The sequence below is a fragment of the Toxorhynchites rutilus genome, chromosome 1 (genome assembly GCF_029784135.1).
Source record: "Toxorhynchites rutilus septentrionalis strain SRP chromosome 1, ASM2978413v1, whole genome shotgun sequence".
NCBI classification, from domain to species: domain Eukaryota; kingdom Metazoa; phylum Arthropoda; class Insecta; order Diptera; family Culicidae; genus Toxorhynchites; species Toxorhynchites rutilus.
The window spans coordinates 121,690,194-121,706,109 of NC_073744.1; the positions used below are offsets into that span (position 1 = coordinate 121,690,194).

The following is a 15,916-nucleotide window of genomic DNA, read 5'->3' on the forward strand; positions in this document are numbered from 1 at the left end:
AGAATCCACACCACACAACGTAGGTCCGATCCAATCCGAACCGTATGCTACCGTCAAGGTGGCGGCTGCTGCTGTAAGCTGTAACTCAACCGAAGTAGGAAGAGTTTTCCACGATTGCTACCAAAGTAAATAGAAGTCACCCGTCCGGGCAGAAGAAAGATAATTTACCATCCCACGAGACAAGTTGCTCATCTGCACTGAGAGGAAAATTTAGTATATATGACCAATTTTTTGGTAAATATTACCAATTCTCTAGTCATTTTCTACCCTACTAATCATTGGTACATATTACGAAAGAAAAATGGTAGGCACAAACGTCGAACAAACTACGATTTGTTGGTCCAACATTGGTGCAATATCAGTGAAAATTTTGCTTCTCATTTGTGAGAGATAATCATCAGGGATAATAAAAATGTTTTTTAATAATAATTTTTAATTTAAAAAATTCTATTTGATTACATTTAACTCCACATACTTAGAATACATTATAATAATAATATATAACTTATTCTATGAGCAGCGTACACGAGGAAAGTTCCCGCTCCTCTTCCTGCTGTATCGCTCAAGTTTGCATTATTTAGGGAGTGTCGGTAGCACCAGCACGTTTCATCCGCATTTTGTTCTCTCGTGTCTCTAAGAAGAAAAGAAATACATATGTTAATAATATTAAATATGTATATATGTAATGAAACGTAACATCAACAAAATGCTTACCTCCGAATCGCTTCATCTCCAAAATAGAAATGGCGATTGCAAAGTGCGCACATCACAGATGTTAGGTATGACAAAAAAAACAAAGTTACTAATGGTATGAAGTAAAATCTACGAATCTCTGGTAGGAACGTTCATTGCGTCTGACATCGCTTTTACGCAATTTTGGTAATATTTACAAAACATTTGTATATTTTACCAATGTTTTGGCTACTAAAGATTTGGTAGCTGCTTTTACTAAACTATTTCTCCAGTGTGCGTTCCTGTGTTCCCGTTTTGTAATTCATACAAGGCATTTCAAGCCGCGCTTCTATGGAGCCTTGGCTGTTCAGAGTAAAGGCGATGCTTAAGGCTAAACTACCCACTCCTGTTATTCCTCACGAAAACCGCCCCCTTGAAAGCCCCCCTCGTTCGTCATCCGCTTTGTCCGGTTTGAGGTTGCCAACAATTTCGCTTCCGGATTTTGACGGAGATTACAAGCAGTGGCTTACCTTCCACGATACGTTTCTCGCATTGATCCACGAGAACGTAGAACTTCCACCGATCCAGAAGTTCCATTACCTCCGTGCAGCGGTGAAGGATGAAGCAGCGCAAATCATCGAGACGATTGCCATCAGTGCGGCCAACTATCCACTGGCTTGGCAAACATTGGTCGCTCGTTATTCCAACAAATATCTATTGAAAAAGCGACATTTACAAGACCTGTTGGAAATTCCCAGGATGAAAAAGGAGACCGCTGCCGCGTTGCATTCCGCGGTAGACGATTTTCAGAGGCACGTGAAAATCCTAGAACAATTGGGTGAGCCAACTGCAAATTGGAGTACCCTGCTGGAGCATCTATTGTGCATACGATTGCATGATGACACAATCCGAGCATGGGAGGATCATGCAGAGACTGTTGGAAACCAAACGTACAAATGCTTGGTAGAATTTTTGGAAAAACGCATCCGTGTTCTTGAGAGTGTTTCGGTCAACCATAATAATATAGCTCACCAAACCACGCCCGCTGCAGGTGTCAACAGTACTCATCATCGAAGACCCTCGTACCCGTTTAAAATGTCTACTCACGCCGTCACGGAAAGTTCAGCCCCCAAATGCCATGCATGTGATCAGCATCATCCTCTAGTAAGATGTTCGAAATTCGAGAAGATGACGTTAGCTGAGCGTTTACGTACTGTGAACTCAAAACGACTCTGCCTAAACTGCTTTCGCCATGATCACTTCGCCCGTGATTGCTCCTCTTCTTACTGTTGTCGGGTGTGCAAGAAAAAGCACCATTCCATGTTGCACCCTGGGTACATTGGGAATCCCAATGGACTTGGTACTGAATCGCCATCCAACAGAGCGATTTATTCGGGTGGTCCACCACAACAATCATCCAACGTTCAATCCAGAATTTCATTTCAAGAAGTTTCTAACGCAACGAAGTTACAGACAGTGAAATGCAGCAGCACGATTTACAATCCCCACCCAACCGTGTTCATGCTAACAGTGGTGCTGCGCATCGTAGATGTCTACGGGAAGGAGCACTTCGCCCGTGCTCTGCTGGACAGTGCCTCTCAGCTGAACCTAATGTCCGATCGTTTGGCTCAACTGCTCCGTTTGCGTCGACAGAAGGTGAATGTTCTCGTTCATGGAATTGGTGAGAAGCCTGAACATGCTACGGAGTCTGTGACGACTAAAATCCTCTCCCGCAAAAATGAATTCGCTAAAGATGTTAGCTTTTTAGTTCTCAAGCGAATGATGTCAAAACTGCCAGCTGAAGATGTACTTGTTGAAAGATGGAATCTACCCGGCGACGTGTTCCTAGCTGATCCTGGATTCAATCGGTCGAGCGAGATCGATCTCGTCATAGGAACACAATTTTTCTTCGATTGTTTCCCCACAGCGTCTAAAATTCAACTCTCAGGTAATCTTCCCATAATGGTTGACAGCGTGTTTGGCTGGATATTTGCTGGAAATTGCCATGTAGTTCCATCTGTTAGTGATGCCGTTAGCTGCACGACCGTCGCCCAGTCGTTAGCCCCGCTGGAAGAATGCATGGAAAGATTTTGGAAGATAGAAGAACTCCCCGTCAGATGTGATATGTCACCCGAAGAAAAGGCTTGCGAAGAGCTTTATAGGTCAACCACATCCCGAAACGATGGTGGGAGATATGTTGTTCGGCTACCGAAACAGCCCAACTTCGCTGAGATGGTTGGTGAATCGAAGTCCATCGCATTACGCCGATTTCACCTGCTCGAGCGAAGACTTTCGAACGATACTGATCTGAAAGAGAGCTACGATAAGTTCATGGCTGATTACGTAGCTTTAGGACATATGCGTATTGTACACTCTGACTATACTCCTGATTCACACGTGTACTACTTGCCACATCACCCTGTGCTGAAAGAGACCAGCACAACAACAAAAACCAGAGTGGTTTTCGATGGCTCCAGCAAAACGTCATCCGGTTATTCGCTCAACCAATCCCTATGTATTGGACCCGTTGTGCAAGACGACCTCTTGACCTTGATCATCCGCTTCCGAAAATACCCGATAGCCATGATTGCGGATATTGAGAAAATGTACCGCCAGGTACAGGTACATTCTTCCGATGCTCCTCTCCAACGAATATTATGGAGATTTAGTCCTTCCGAACCATTGCTCACTTATGAGCTCCAGACCGTCACCTATGGACTAGTTCCTTCATCTTTTCTCGCCACTAGAACGCTACAGCAGCTTGCTGAAGATGATGGTGACGTTTATCCTCTGGGAGCCGCTGCATTGAGAAAGTCGTTTTACGTTGATGACTATATAGGTGGAGCAGGCTCGATTCCTGAAGATATCGAGTTGCGCAACGAGTTGACCAAACTGCTGGCAAGAGGTGGTTTCCCGCTGCGAAAGTGGACGTCAAATAAGTTAGAAGTTCTCCAAGGTTTGTCCACCGACGAAATTGGTACCCAGTCAACCCACAAGTTTGACCCAGATGAGACCGTGAAGACCCTTGGAATTTTGTGGGAGCCTGCATCGGATCAGTTTCGCTTCGATCTACAAATGCACTGCGTCACGACGCACGTGACAAAACGGGCAATCCTTTCCGCTGTGTCACAGCTGTTTGATCCGCTAGGACTAATAGGGCCCGTAGTTGTGAGAGGGAAAATGATGATTCAGGAACTGTGGCTAGCATCATACTCCTGGGACGACGAGGTTCAGGAACCCATAAAAAAGAAGTGGGAAGAGTTCTACGACGAATTACCAAGTTTGTCCGAGTTTCGCATTGACCGATTCGCGTTTGCTCCGAATTCCACCATTCAGTTGCACAGTTTTGCGGACTCCTCCGAGGCTGCCTACGGTGCCTGCACTTACGCCCGTACTGTGGACTCCGAAGACAATGTGCGCATCCAACTGTTAGCAGCCAAATCTCGAGTAGCACCCTTAAAGCGACTAACCCTACCGCGATTGGAGCTTTGTGCAGCTTTGATCGCCACACAGCTGCATTCTCGCATCATAGAAGCACTGCAAATGGGAACCGTCGAATCCTTCTACTGGTCGGACTCCACCGTGGTGCTACAGTGGCTTAGAACTCCTCCAAGTTTGCTTAAGCCATTCGTGGCCAACCGAGTCTCGGAGATACAAACCTCCACGCACAGATCGCATTGGCGGCATGTATCTGGAATCCAGAACCCGGCGGATCTTGTATCCAGAGGAATGCATGTGAAGGACCTCCTTACCAGCTCGCTTTGGAAGAACGGTCCTGAATGGTTAACCTGGCCTGAAGCGGCTTGGCCGACACCGAAAATTAAGATTTCACCCGAAGCAGAACATGAATGCAAGCGAATAATGACTGTTGTAGCCACTACTGCACCAGTTTACAATCCAATTTTTACATTATACCGCAACTTTTCACGTCTGGTAAGAATACTTGCCTACTGCCGATGTTTTATCCATAATCTGCGCGACAAGGTTCGAACGCAACCCGTACATTTAACAGGTTCCGAGCCAAGAATGTCGCTTTCCGTAAAGCAAATCTCCCACACTAAAACACATCTTGTTAGACTGGCTCAAGCCGACTGTTTTCAAGACGAAATTCGTGACCTTCGTCAAGGACGACCTTTGAAGAAGAGCTCTCCGATAAGACTGCTGAATCCATTCGTCGATACTGAGGGTACCTTGAGGGTTGGGGGGCGGTTAAAACTTTCTGAACAGCCATATTTATTCTAACATCCAGCCTTGCTCCCTAGCTTTCATCCCCTCGCCAAGCTGATAGCCAAATCCTTCCATTACAAACTGGTTCATGGTGGCGGTCACGTCACCCTATCGAACATGCGTGAGGAGTATTGGCCATTACAAGGACGAAGACTAGTACGCAGCGTCATCAGAAACTGCTACCAATGCGCTCGAGCCAATCCCGTTCCAGTCCAGCAACAAATTGGTCAGCTGCCTGCCCAGCGGATCACTGCCAGCAAGCCGTTTGCTGTTACCGGTGTGGATTACACCGGTCCAGTTTATTTAAAGCCGATCCACAAACGAGCTCAACCGACGAAGGCATACATCTGTCTATTTGTCTGCTTCACGACGAAGGCAGTGCATCTAGAGCTTGCCGGTGACCTCTCAACAGTAGCCTTCCTCAAGGCATTCCGCCGTTTTGTATCTCGCCGAGGTCGACCAGCACACCTGCATTCCGACAATGGGAAGAACTTCATTGGGGCCAAAAATGAGCTGCACCAAATCTACCAAATGCTCCACAGCCAGCAGGAGATGGAAAAAATCCAGAAAGTATGTGCCGAAGAAGAAATCATTTGGCACTTGAACCCACCGAAGGCGCCTCATTTCGGTGGGCTTTGGGAAGCGGCAGTCAAGGTTGCCAAAACCCACCTGTACCGTCACCTCGGGAACACCTTGCTGTCGTTTGAGGACCTGTCTACAGTTTTAGTAGAAATCGAAGCTGCGATGAACTCGCGGCCACTTGTTCCGATGACCGAAGACCCGAACGACTTCTCCGTTCTGACGCCAGCACATTTCATTATCGGATCGACAATGCATTCCCTGCCCAGTCCCAACGTTTGCGACTTCCCATGGTCGCGGCTTGACCACTATCACCAGCTGCAGCAGTTATATCAGCAGTTCTGGCACCATTGGAGAACCGAGTACCTCCAGGAACTCCAAAAGGACACCAGAAGCTGCCAACCAAACGCCGCAATTACGCCTGGCAAACTAGTGGTGGTCATCGATGAATTCCAGCATCCAGTTCGTTGGCCACTCGCCCGGATTGAGGCTGTCCATCCAGGCACAGATGGACTTGTTCGCGTGATGACGCTACGCACGCCGAGAGGAACCATCAAGCGCCCAGTCACAAAGATCTGCATATTGCCAACAGACCAAGAAGATTAACATTCGGAAATTGTGTTGTGGAACAAATTTTTCTTTTCTTGAACTATTTGAAATATTGTAAACATATTTAGTCGATAAGTTTTTTTTGAATTGATTTGAAATCTTAAATTTCAAAGGTGGCGGCGATGTTTGTTGTCGGTATAATCACCTGTAGAACTAGGCATCAAATACCCGAGTAGAATCTCCAATATTCACTCTCTCGCTTATCGCTCGCACACGACCACATGTTCTCTTATCACGCCAGTTATCTGGCAGCCACCATAAGAGACACACGCAGTTGTCTACACGTAATAAAGATATACGTTGAAATATATATTTAGTTTCTCGCCAAAGTATTTTCAAGTGCTTTTATCACCCATCGGAAAGATTGCGATACAGGTGAGCCCGACCTGCCCAACACACTGTTTGACCGAAGCCAAATATTTGACTATTTTTGACAGATAAAATTTGGTCAACGTGTACTGATCAAATATATTCTACACGAAACACGACAAGCAAATATTCAATTATTGGATGCCTAAAATATTTTTTCAGTCTGTTCTTCGAACCTGTCGGTACATGGTTAGGTTACCTTGGATATTTCAGTTGATTTTTTTTTCATGTTCGGTGTTTGATATTGTTTACTACTGTTTAAAATTGAAGAGTGGCAAACAAAATAGTGTTTGTACAAATATCAAATCAAACCTTATCTGTCAAAAAATATCAAATATTTGACCTCCGGGCAAACAGTGTACGGCCACCTTAAGGTGAGCCAATTAGCCAAAACCACTGTGCAGCCATCTTGAAAGTCTACTGTGTTCTGTTTACAAACAAAACACAATACGTTTTTTATAAGCAAGTTGCCATACGATACGGCCATTTGCATTCGTACTTCTCTTCAGTTAAAACAAATTTGATCTCGTTGATCTTTATTTTATTTTATCGGTATTATTCAGCGCACAACGACACAAGCACGGATAGAGAAACAAAATTTGTGGTAAGTGGAAATGGAAACCTGATTGAGGTGAGTAGCTAATGACAATAATGTTTATATTTGCTTGCTCCGCAGGTATCTTCATATTCTTCGTTTGTCGTATTTATTTGGCACGATTTGAGGATATAAGGGCGGCTAAATATACTTATCAGGTAGCGAATGTACTTTTGCCACGCAAAGTGTGTTGTTCATCGCGATCTGAAATAAGAGAACATTCTACTGACGGACTATGACAACCTGAAAATAGTCAATTTCGGGTGGCTCGTTCACCCCCGCTAGAATCGACATAAAATGTGTGGCACGTTCGATTATCTGCCACCGTAGATGGTCTTAGATCAGTGATGTTTAAGCATTCTGTATTTTGGGTTTGCGTCGGTTTTCCATCGTTCGAATCGGAAACGGCCAAGGCCATATACGATGAGATTCGGAAGCTAGAGGCTGCTTCCGGATTGCGGGAGGAGGTGTTTGGTATCGAAGCAAAATCAATGAGTTCAATTTGTGCCTGTGACATATGGTGTGTAGTTATAATTCCCGTTATATGTGTTTTCATCAACAAACGTAGTTGTCTGTTTGATTATTGATTTAGAGGCATCCTTTTTCTTCACTCTTTCTTTCGATGCTGCATGAAATTAAATTTGAAGGGAAACTCGATTGTATATTGCACTTTGTTTATTTGCTCAATGAAACAAACATACTTTTTGTTGCAGTTCGGTCGGAGATTCGGACATTCGTGACGTGATGGTAACGGTGGGCAAATTCGTGAAGAGGCCTTGCAATCTTTGAACAACTACAATGGAGATTACGGCGCGGAGTCGAATGCGGAAAATATAGACGATGAGGGCGATGACTAGCTTTCAAGCGACCGATCGGCGAGATAACGACGGCTAAATGTGGTAATAACATTGTACCACTGTCCAGAGTATTAGTAGGTGTCGCAAATCGTTGAATAATTACATGATCTATCACCAGCATCAGCTGTCGTTTTCGTGCGATGAATATGGCGTGCAGTTCGCCCGCAAACGGTCGCTATAGGGTTACAAAAAGTTACGATTACTGTACGGGAATCTTCTTGTCTTCGAGACAATATTTTCCACCAGAGAACCGTGCACATCATGGAGTGGAATAGCCTCCTTGATGAAGGCACACTAGACTTTAAAAAAAGGAAAAAATAAAAGACGAACCGTTTTCGTTTGCATAGGTTGTCGTCAGCGTTTCCTGACATAAAAAAAATATCAGCGTCACATTAATGAGTTTCTGAAGCACTCCCCAAAAGTTCTACACCGGTGTCAACTGGCGAATCGAATCGTTAGATTATATGCCACCGGAGATGGTCGTACTTCAGTGATGTTTGTGCATTCTGTATTTTTAGTTTTGCGTCTGTTTTCCACCGTTCGAACCGGAAACGACCAAGGCTATATACTGTGAGATCCGATAGCTGAAGGTGGACAATCCATACTTTCTGAGTGCGGGAGCAAGAGATCTGATATTGAAGTTGTGCGCGAAATCAATGATCTCAAAGTTTTCCTGTAATATATATGATGTGTAGTTGTCATCCCTGTTTTGTGTTTTTTTTTACAACAAACGTACTGTGTCTGTTTGATTATTGATCGGAAGGTAACCTTTTTATCCTATATATTTTAAGGAACTTACTAATTTTTGGTTACAGATTAGAACATTCGTGACGTGATGGTACGCTGAAGTGCATCTCTGAGGACGTCTTGCAATTTTCGGACAACTCCAATGAAGATGACGGCGAGGGGTCGAATGCGGACAACGAAGATATTCGCGAAGATGACTAGCCTACAAGCGACCGATCGGCGAGACAACGGCTCTATGTTGGGATAATTGCACCGGGAGCGGGAGCAATTATCGTAAGTTATAAGAAAATTATTTCGTACGAAGCATATACAAAACGCAGTTGAATTAATTCAGCAAAGTGCATAAGAAAAAGCTGATCGATAAGAAGTGCGAGGATGATTGTGCGAGGAAATCTATAAATAAGATGAGAAAAGATGACTGTTTATCTAAATATGTCTAAGTCGCACGCGTCAATTCAAGTAGCAACAACATTGTATATCTTAATCATAAATCATTATTATTGAGCTGCTGTTTAGATAGAAAAATGAAAATATACCTTCTCAAAAATTTGCACGTAAATATTCAAAAAAAAATTCTATTTTTACAAGGACTCAATCGGCTTAATAGGCAATAGAATGTAGCAGTTTTTCATTCCAACAAATAGGAAGAATCTTGCTTAACGTTTTTCGCAATGATACGTACACTTTCGGCCACCTAAAATAGCTTAAACAATTTTATGAATACTGTATGTTGTGATTCGATCAACCGCAAGATCGTTAATTGCTGGAAGCATTGAACGTTTTCCGCCGAAGGTGCCTGAAGGAGCTTTCCAGTTGCATCGTGTGACTAATGCTCATGTAGTGATTTGAATTTTCTCAGGATCGATGCAACCCTTGGAGGAACCCAATTCTATACTCCTCGCGCCATATAATCGGCCTTATTCTGCGTGGCGTGTGAGGTGAGATGACAATTGTCACTTATGTCACGCGATTCCACCAGGCGTATGCCGTGAGAAATCTCACTTGAATGAACTCTCACTTTATTCCCGCTCTCAAATATACGTGACGATTGTCACATGAACTGGGATTTCTAGGTGACAATCGTCGACATGTCTTGAGGTGTCGACAGTGCATGAAAACAAATGAAAAATTGAAGAGGAATAATAAGTGGTTTTTGGGTCGTATAGAATCGATAGTAATGGTATTATATGTATCAATAAATTCAATTTATCTTCAATTTTCACAGTACGAGAGACAAATTGCAAGTAGTTTGTTTTTTTTGTTGTGAAAGCGGTAGTGAGTCTGTTATTCCTCAATTGGACGAATAAGCACACCGAAATTATTTTCATTTCATGAAATCTATTTATTTTCTCTAAAATATATCTATCACATGGATCTTGTGTTTCATCTATCTATCCGCGAGTCATCGTCACCGAACTGCATATCCATTTCAGAAGCCGTGGTATATGCCCGAGCCGGAGCCAGAGCAACAATTTAACACTGAGAGTGCAGAGAGCAGCAGCAACTACGACCAAAACAAACAAAAATGCTAAACTTTACAGGATGCAATCAACTGTTTCACCAAATCTAAATCAAATACCTGCAAATTCGGCAGAATGTCCTGATACACTAACAACAGGCCAGGTTAAATCAGATCTATAGATACGGTACTGACTGCAGCAAAACAAATATCTGACCTCTCTGAGCGAAACAAATAAAATTCTGGGATGCCAGATGTTTTTTCTCAAATATATGCGATAAAAATTTGAAATATTTGTAAATATGTGCTAATGTCTGACATACTGACCAGCTTCGTTTATCATATGGAATCAATAATGTTTTGTCACTATTTTAAATAGCCTGCAGCAGGAATAAAAGGTTGTGATAAAAGTTAAATGTCTGCAAATTCGTGAACACATGTACGAATGTGGCATCTTTGATCAGATTTGGCAACCAGCAGAATGAACGCCTTGTCACTTGCTGTTCATCCTCTCACATACATCAAATGAACCTCTCACGGCATCCGAAACGACTGTAGGAATAGAGTGAGGAGAGTTGCGTGATGGTGATGTGACAATTGTCATCTCACCTCACACGCCGCGAAGAATCAGGCCGAATACCATTTCAATAATCCAATTTCTTGACAAATGTCTCCGTATTACTTACAGCCGTTCGCATGCTCATCACCATAAAAATACAGAAGAAAGAATTGCGAGAATTATGGTTTATTCGTTTCGAAATACTCCGGAATTTCAACGGTTCTGACAGTTTGTATGCACACATGTATCATCTGTCTCCCTCCCGCATTTTTTGTACACATTCCCCTCTTACACGCTTCGCTACGTACCACTCCCCTCGCTAACTCGATACGATACGGACTCACCTTAGTAATACTTTCTATTCATCTTGTGATAAACGAGGTCCCCTTTCACACTCCTTATAAGCGTAGGAACACACTGGACGGCTCTCCCGCGCGGATTTTGCAATGACAGACCGCCGCGGAGCCTCGATAATGGAATGTGTATGATATAAAACACACAAGGCGGGGCGGGTGTGTACGGTTCCAAAATCACTGTTGTACGGTTCCCCATTCGCTGCGGTGGCTCGATGGAGATGATGCGCCGCAACGGTTTTTTGAGAGTATTAGTGTTTATGCGCTTTTGAAAGGTGAAAATAAAGCAAGCCAATAATAAATGTACTCTCAGGTGAGCCAATACGTGGAATCCACTCTGCGGTCATGTAGCTGCGGATAATCGTATTCCATCCAAATTGACGAGAAATGCAGTATTTCAGACGTTTGTGATCAAGTTCTCTCTCTCTCTCGCTCAGGTAAACATCCCCTCTTCCGTTTCCCATCATTCTGTCTTTATATACCGCCCCTCTAACCCGCTTACTGTCCAAACAGTTGTACCTTGTACCATAGCATCGTCTTGCATCCGTCTATAAACATATAATAACGGCAGATAGTGAAACCGTCGAAAGCCGCTGAATGTGTTTTACATCGAGCTCCTGCTGCGACTTGTCATTGTGAAAATCGCGCGGTAGAGCCGTCTAGTGTGTTTCCACGCTAACAGCTGTTACTGCTGAGTTATTAATGGAAGAGAATGCCCACAATCAAATCGACGAAAAAAACATCGACCTAACAACGACCGTAACGCTGTTACCTATTCACGATGACGACGATTAGGTATCGACATCTGGATACGGCATTAGTTTGTATGAGGCAAACTATTCTCTATCATATTAGTCGGCCCGAATCAGTTTATATTTGCTAAAATTTGTATGAAATTTTTTTCTTGGCATAATTTTTTCTACTTAAAGTACGTTGTCATGACCCTAATTTGAATTATTTTCTATAGACGTTCAGATATTCTCAAAAAAACTTGTCATTATAATATAAAATTATCTCAAAACATATTTTTTATGACGTTTTTTCACCACTTGCAGGCAATGGTGATTTTCACTTACATAGAGTACTAATTTGATTAAGGAAAAATCATGTTCATTCATAATTTTCATTTTAAAAGTGTATTGATTCCTTCTGCAAATCCATACTGTCATGCCTATTACCCAATATCGTCAACGCGGATAGTTCGTTAGTCGAAAATACTGAATAATTAAACAAACCAAATGGCATCACTGGTGGTTCTTTTTTCCACTCCGCTAAACTGTCATCTCAAACAAAAACAAATGGATCATACAACTGGTGAGTATGAAATATATTTCGGCTTTTTAATTATTAATTATTTTATCTTATCAGCTATGAATACATTCGACTCGTTTGCTTCCATCAATCGGTAAGTGAGAAAAATGATTTCTCCCATCAGTGCGGATTTCCACTTCTATCACAGCAGCCAACAACATCCGTTTTCCTGCAGCAGTAACCTATAACCCCTGTTGGCAATGTCGGGGGACAGCATCAACAGCAGCAGCAGCAGAATTTGACCATGGTATGGTATTGCGAAGAACTTTCCCCATTAGAGGTTCCGTGCTTCGCGCACATTCAAAATCCTCTTCAGACACGAAAACTCAACGACAAGGAGGTATTTATCAACTTGCTCAGCTGAATTACCACCCGGAGGAACCCGAATGCACTGATTCCGTTGTATAGTAGAATGAAAATAGGCGAGGTAAGCGAACGTAATCGCATGATATTTTAATAGTTCGCATTTTTATCCGGATCATACAACTGGTGAGTAGGGAATTCATTTCTGCTTTTCACTTACTAATCATTTTATTTTGTTTCAGCTATGAATACATCCGACTCAATCAATCGGCGAGTGAGAAAGATGATTTCCCTCATCACCACATTGCTTATTTCCACTTCTGTCACGCCAGCCAACAGCATCAGCTTTTCCGCAGCAGTATCCTTTAAGTCCAGGGTGCTATTCCGGGGAACAGCATCATCAGTAACAGCAGCAGGACCTGGCCATCGATAGTATTTCGAGCAATTTTCCCCATCGGAGATCCCGTGCTTCACGCACATTGAAGAAACCTCCTCAGCCACATATGTGTGTCAAGGAGAAAAAGGAGCTGGATTCGAATCGTCAATCCAGACAACCCGAATGCACCGATTGCATTATATATCTTGTTTATATTTTATATGCATTTTGTGTTTTTTTGAATAAAATGATTAAAATCGATCAATGTTTTTCCTTTTCATGTTTCATAACAAACCAATACAAACAAGAGACGATCAGTGTTGGAAGCAGCGTTACATGCAGGTCGACGCCTTGCATATGTTGGCGAAAAAGTGGCGTCAAGTTGTTCGATGAATGCATATGAAAGGTCGATAAATCGATTGCAAGGTGGCAGCATTTGAGGTCGATTGTTGACATTTCATCGACCCGATCTTGGCAGGCAAAACGGATTGTGGGTGTACATGAAGAGAATCGATCAAAGGAGATAGACCCTTTTGACATGTTGATCTAGATTTATTCAGTCCTACACTGGAGGCAAACATTAGTAAGTGCAGCTACCAAATCTTTAGTAGTCGAAACATTGGTAAAATGTACACATTTTTTGTACATGTTACCAAAACTTTGTTAAACTGATGTCAGATGCAATATACATCTCTACCAATGATTCGTACATTTTACTTCATAGCATAAGTAACTTCGAGTATTTTTACTCCTAGCAACTGTGTGTGTGCAATCGCCATTTGTCTAGTGGAAGCGAAACGATTCGGAGGTAAACATTTTGCTTTTGTTATGATTCATTTTAACTAAATATTTTCCTTTTTTCAGCTTTTACTTATAGAAAATAATAGCAAGGTTTCACGCCGTCGTAAAAACTGCACTAGCTAATGAACAATATGCGACGGCGGAAGTTCCACAATCTTAAACACATCGTCACAACACAATGATTCTACAGCAGTACTTGGCGACGATACCTAGCGAAAACCATTACCATCATTACCACCGACAGCAGCCCATAAATGCGGAAGTAGGGAAAGCGATATATGTGTCCCATCTACGATATAATTTTCTTCGCAAATCACGACTTCACGTCCGGTCGCTCAACAACAAAAAAAAACCGTGTCCAAGGATAATGGGGAGAGTCAGTTTGTGTGGAAAATTTGCTCCAAGGCGCTTCATTGCTGGATCGGTACATGCTGCCTTCGCTCGGATATGGAGCGCCACATCAAGTAGTAACATTCCTAATTCTGGTCAAAGCGCGGAGGACATCATTGGATGCGCAACCGGATAATTCGACCGCGGCAGAGGCGTCGGCAATCAACCAATCCGCCAAGGGAAATAGACAAAGTAAAGATCCGTCGGCGAAGGCGATCGATAGTGGCAAGAATGAAAAGGATTTGGCGCTGGTTTCGAAACCGGTTGACAGTGCTACGAACGTGGCTATTTTAGGTAAATTTCGACTTTTCTGTGTAGTTGGATGTGTGAAATGTTTGGAATATTATTAATAACAAGGTTTTTCTTACGGCAGATTTGATGTTGCGCTGTCAGTTTCGTTTGGGATTTCCAGTGTAAATAGGTAAATGCTTAATTATTTTTAAAATGTTTGTCACTTTGTTACGCAATTCGGCAGAAAATTTGATCGAGTTGGCCTGTTAGTGCAAAAACCGACCCAACTGAATCGGTATAATGTACGCATATGCATATCTCTCCATACTGATTAAGTTCCCAGCAAACATTAAATCGCATAACAAGCGTATATATAACATCATATGCCCTAAAATTTGGTTGGCATATAATGCGCCTAACTGGCATATGCATGCAAAAGTGGAGGCCATATACATACATGGCAAATGCTTACCGAATTTGTTTGGATGAATATGCAACTTTGACCGGCTATAATAGCGATTGTGTTGGAATTGAATTGCGATCTAATATGAATATATTCATGAATTGTCAAAGCACCAAATACGACTTTTGCCATACTCATATACGATTTATTACAGACATAGAAAAAAAAACAACTGGCGCAAAATATTTTCGTGAAATGTTTATTATAACCTCACGAATCGCCATTTTTATATATGAGTATTTATGTTCGTAGAAAAAATAATTGATTGATTGACTTATGTTGGGAGTGGAATATGAATGTTTAAAATGACACAGATTGATGTTTGGTGGAAACTGCTCCGATGTGGGTTCGAACTCCAATCGTCTGGATTATCATCCACCAGCTATCTCGCGCGGCTATCTGAAAATTAATTCAACAGCGGTTAAAACTTTCGAGTGCATCAGCATTTCATTGACATTTCAATATGATGTAATATGTTCTTCATTAGGATCTAATATGATTACTGTTTCATGATTTTCTTCAGCATGCAACACGGTTTACTACAGTACTGAATCGATTTAAATTATACGCTTATACGACACATAAACTGCATCAGCGTAATATACGCATATGATGCCGATTAATTATATTTTACGACAATATACATCATAAAATCGATGTTTCCCAGCAAACATTAAATCGTATAATTTCGCACGTGCCAAGTCTTACAAGAAATCCGAATAAATCATAATCGCATATAATATCAATCAAAGTATGTGTCGTGTATATTTGAAATCGCATAAAACGCAAAAACTCGATTTTATATACCATTATCAAATTAAGTCGCAATTCGGTATAACAAACATCAGTTTTATGATGTACATTGTTGTAAAATATATTTAATCCGCATCATATGCGTATATTACGCTGATGCAGTTTGTGTGTCGTATAAGCGTATAATTTAAATCGATTCAGTACTGTAGCAAATCGTGTTGCATGCTGAAGAAAATCATGAAACAGTAAATCATATTAGATC

The 15,916-nt window shown here is 42.1% G+C and overlaps 1 protein-coding gene across 1 annotated transcript; it reads left to right on the forward strand.

The window, feature by feature from the left end:
- Nucleotides 1-1,053: 1,053 nt before the first annotated feature.
- On the forward strand, nucleotides 1,054-6,084 carry LOC129761393 (uncharacterized). The gene is made up of 2 exons (XM_055759114.1): nucleotides 1,054-4,858; nucleotides 4,922-6,084. The coding sequence occupies exons 1-2, from the start codon at nucleotides 1,054-1,056 to the stop codon at nucleotides 6,082-6,084; spliced, it is 4,968 nt and encodes a 1,655-aa protein (XP_055615089.1).
- Nucleotides 6,085-15,916: the final 9,832 nt, after the last annotated feature.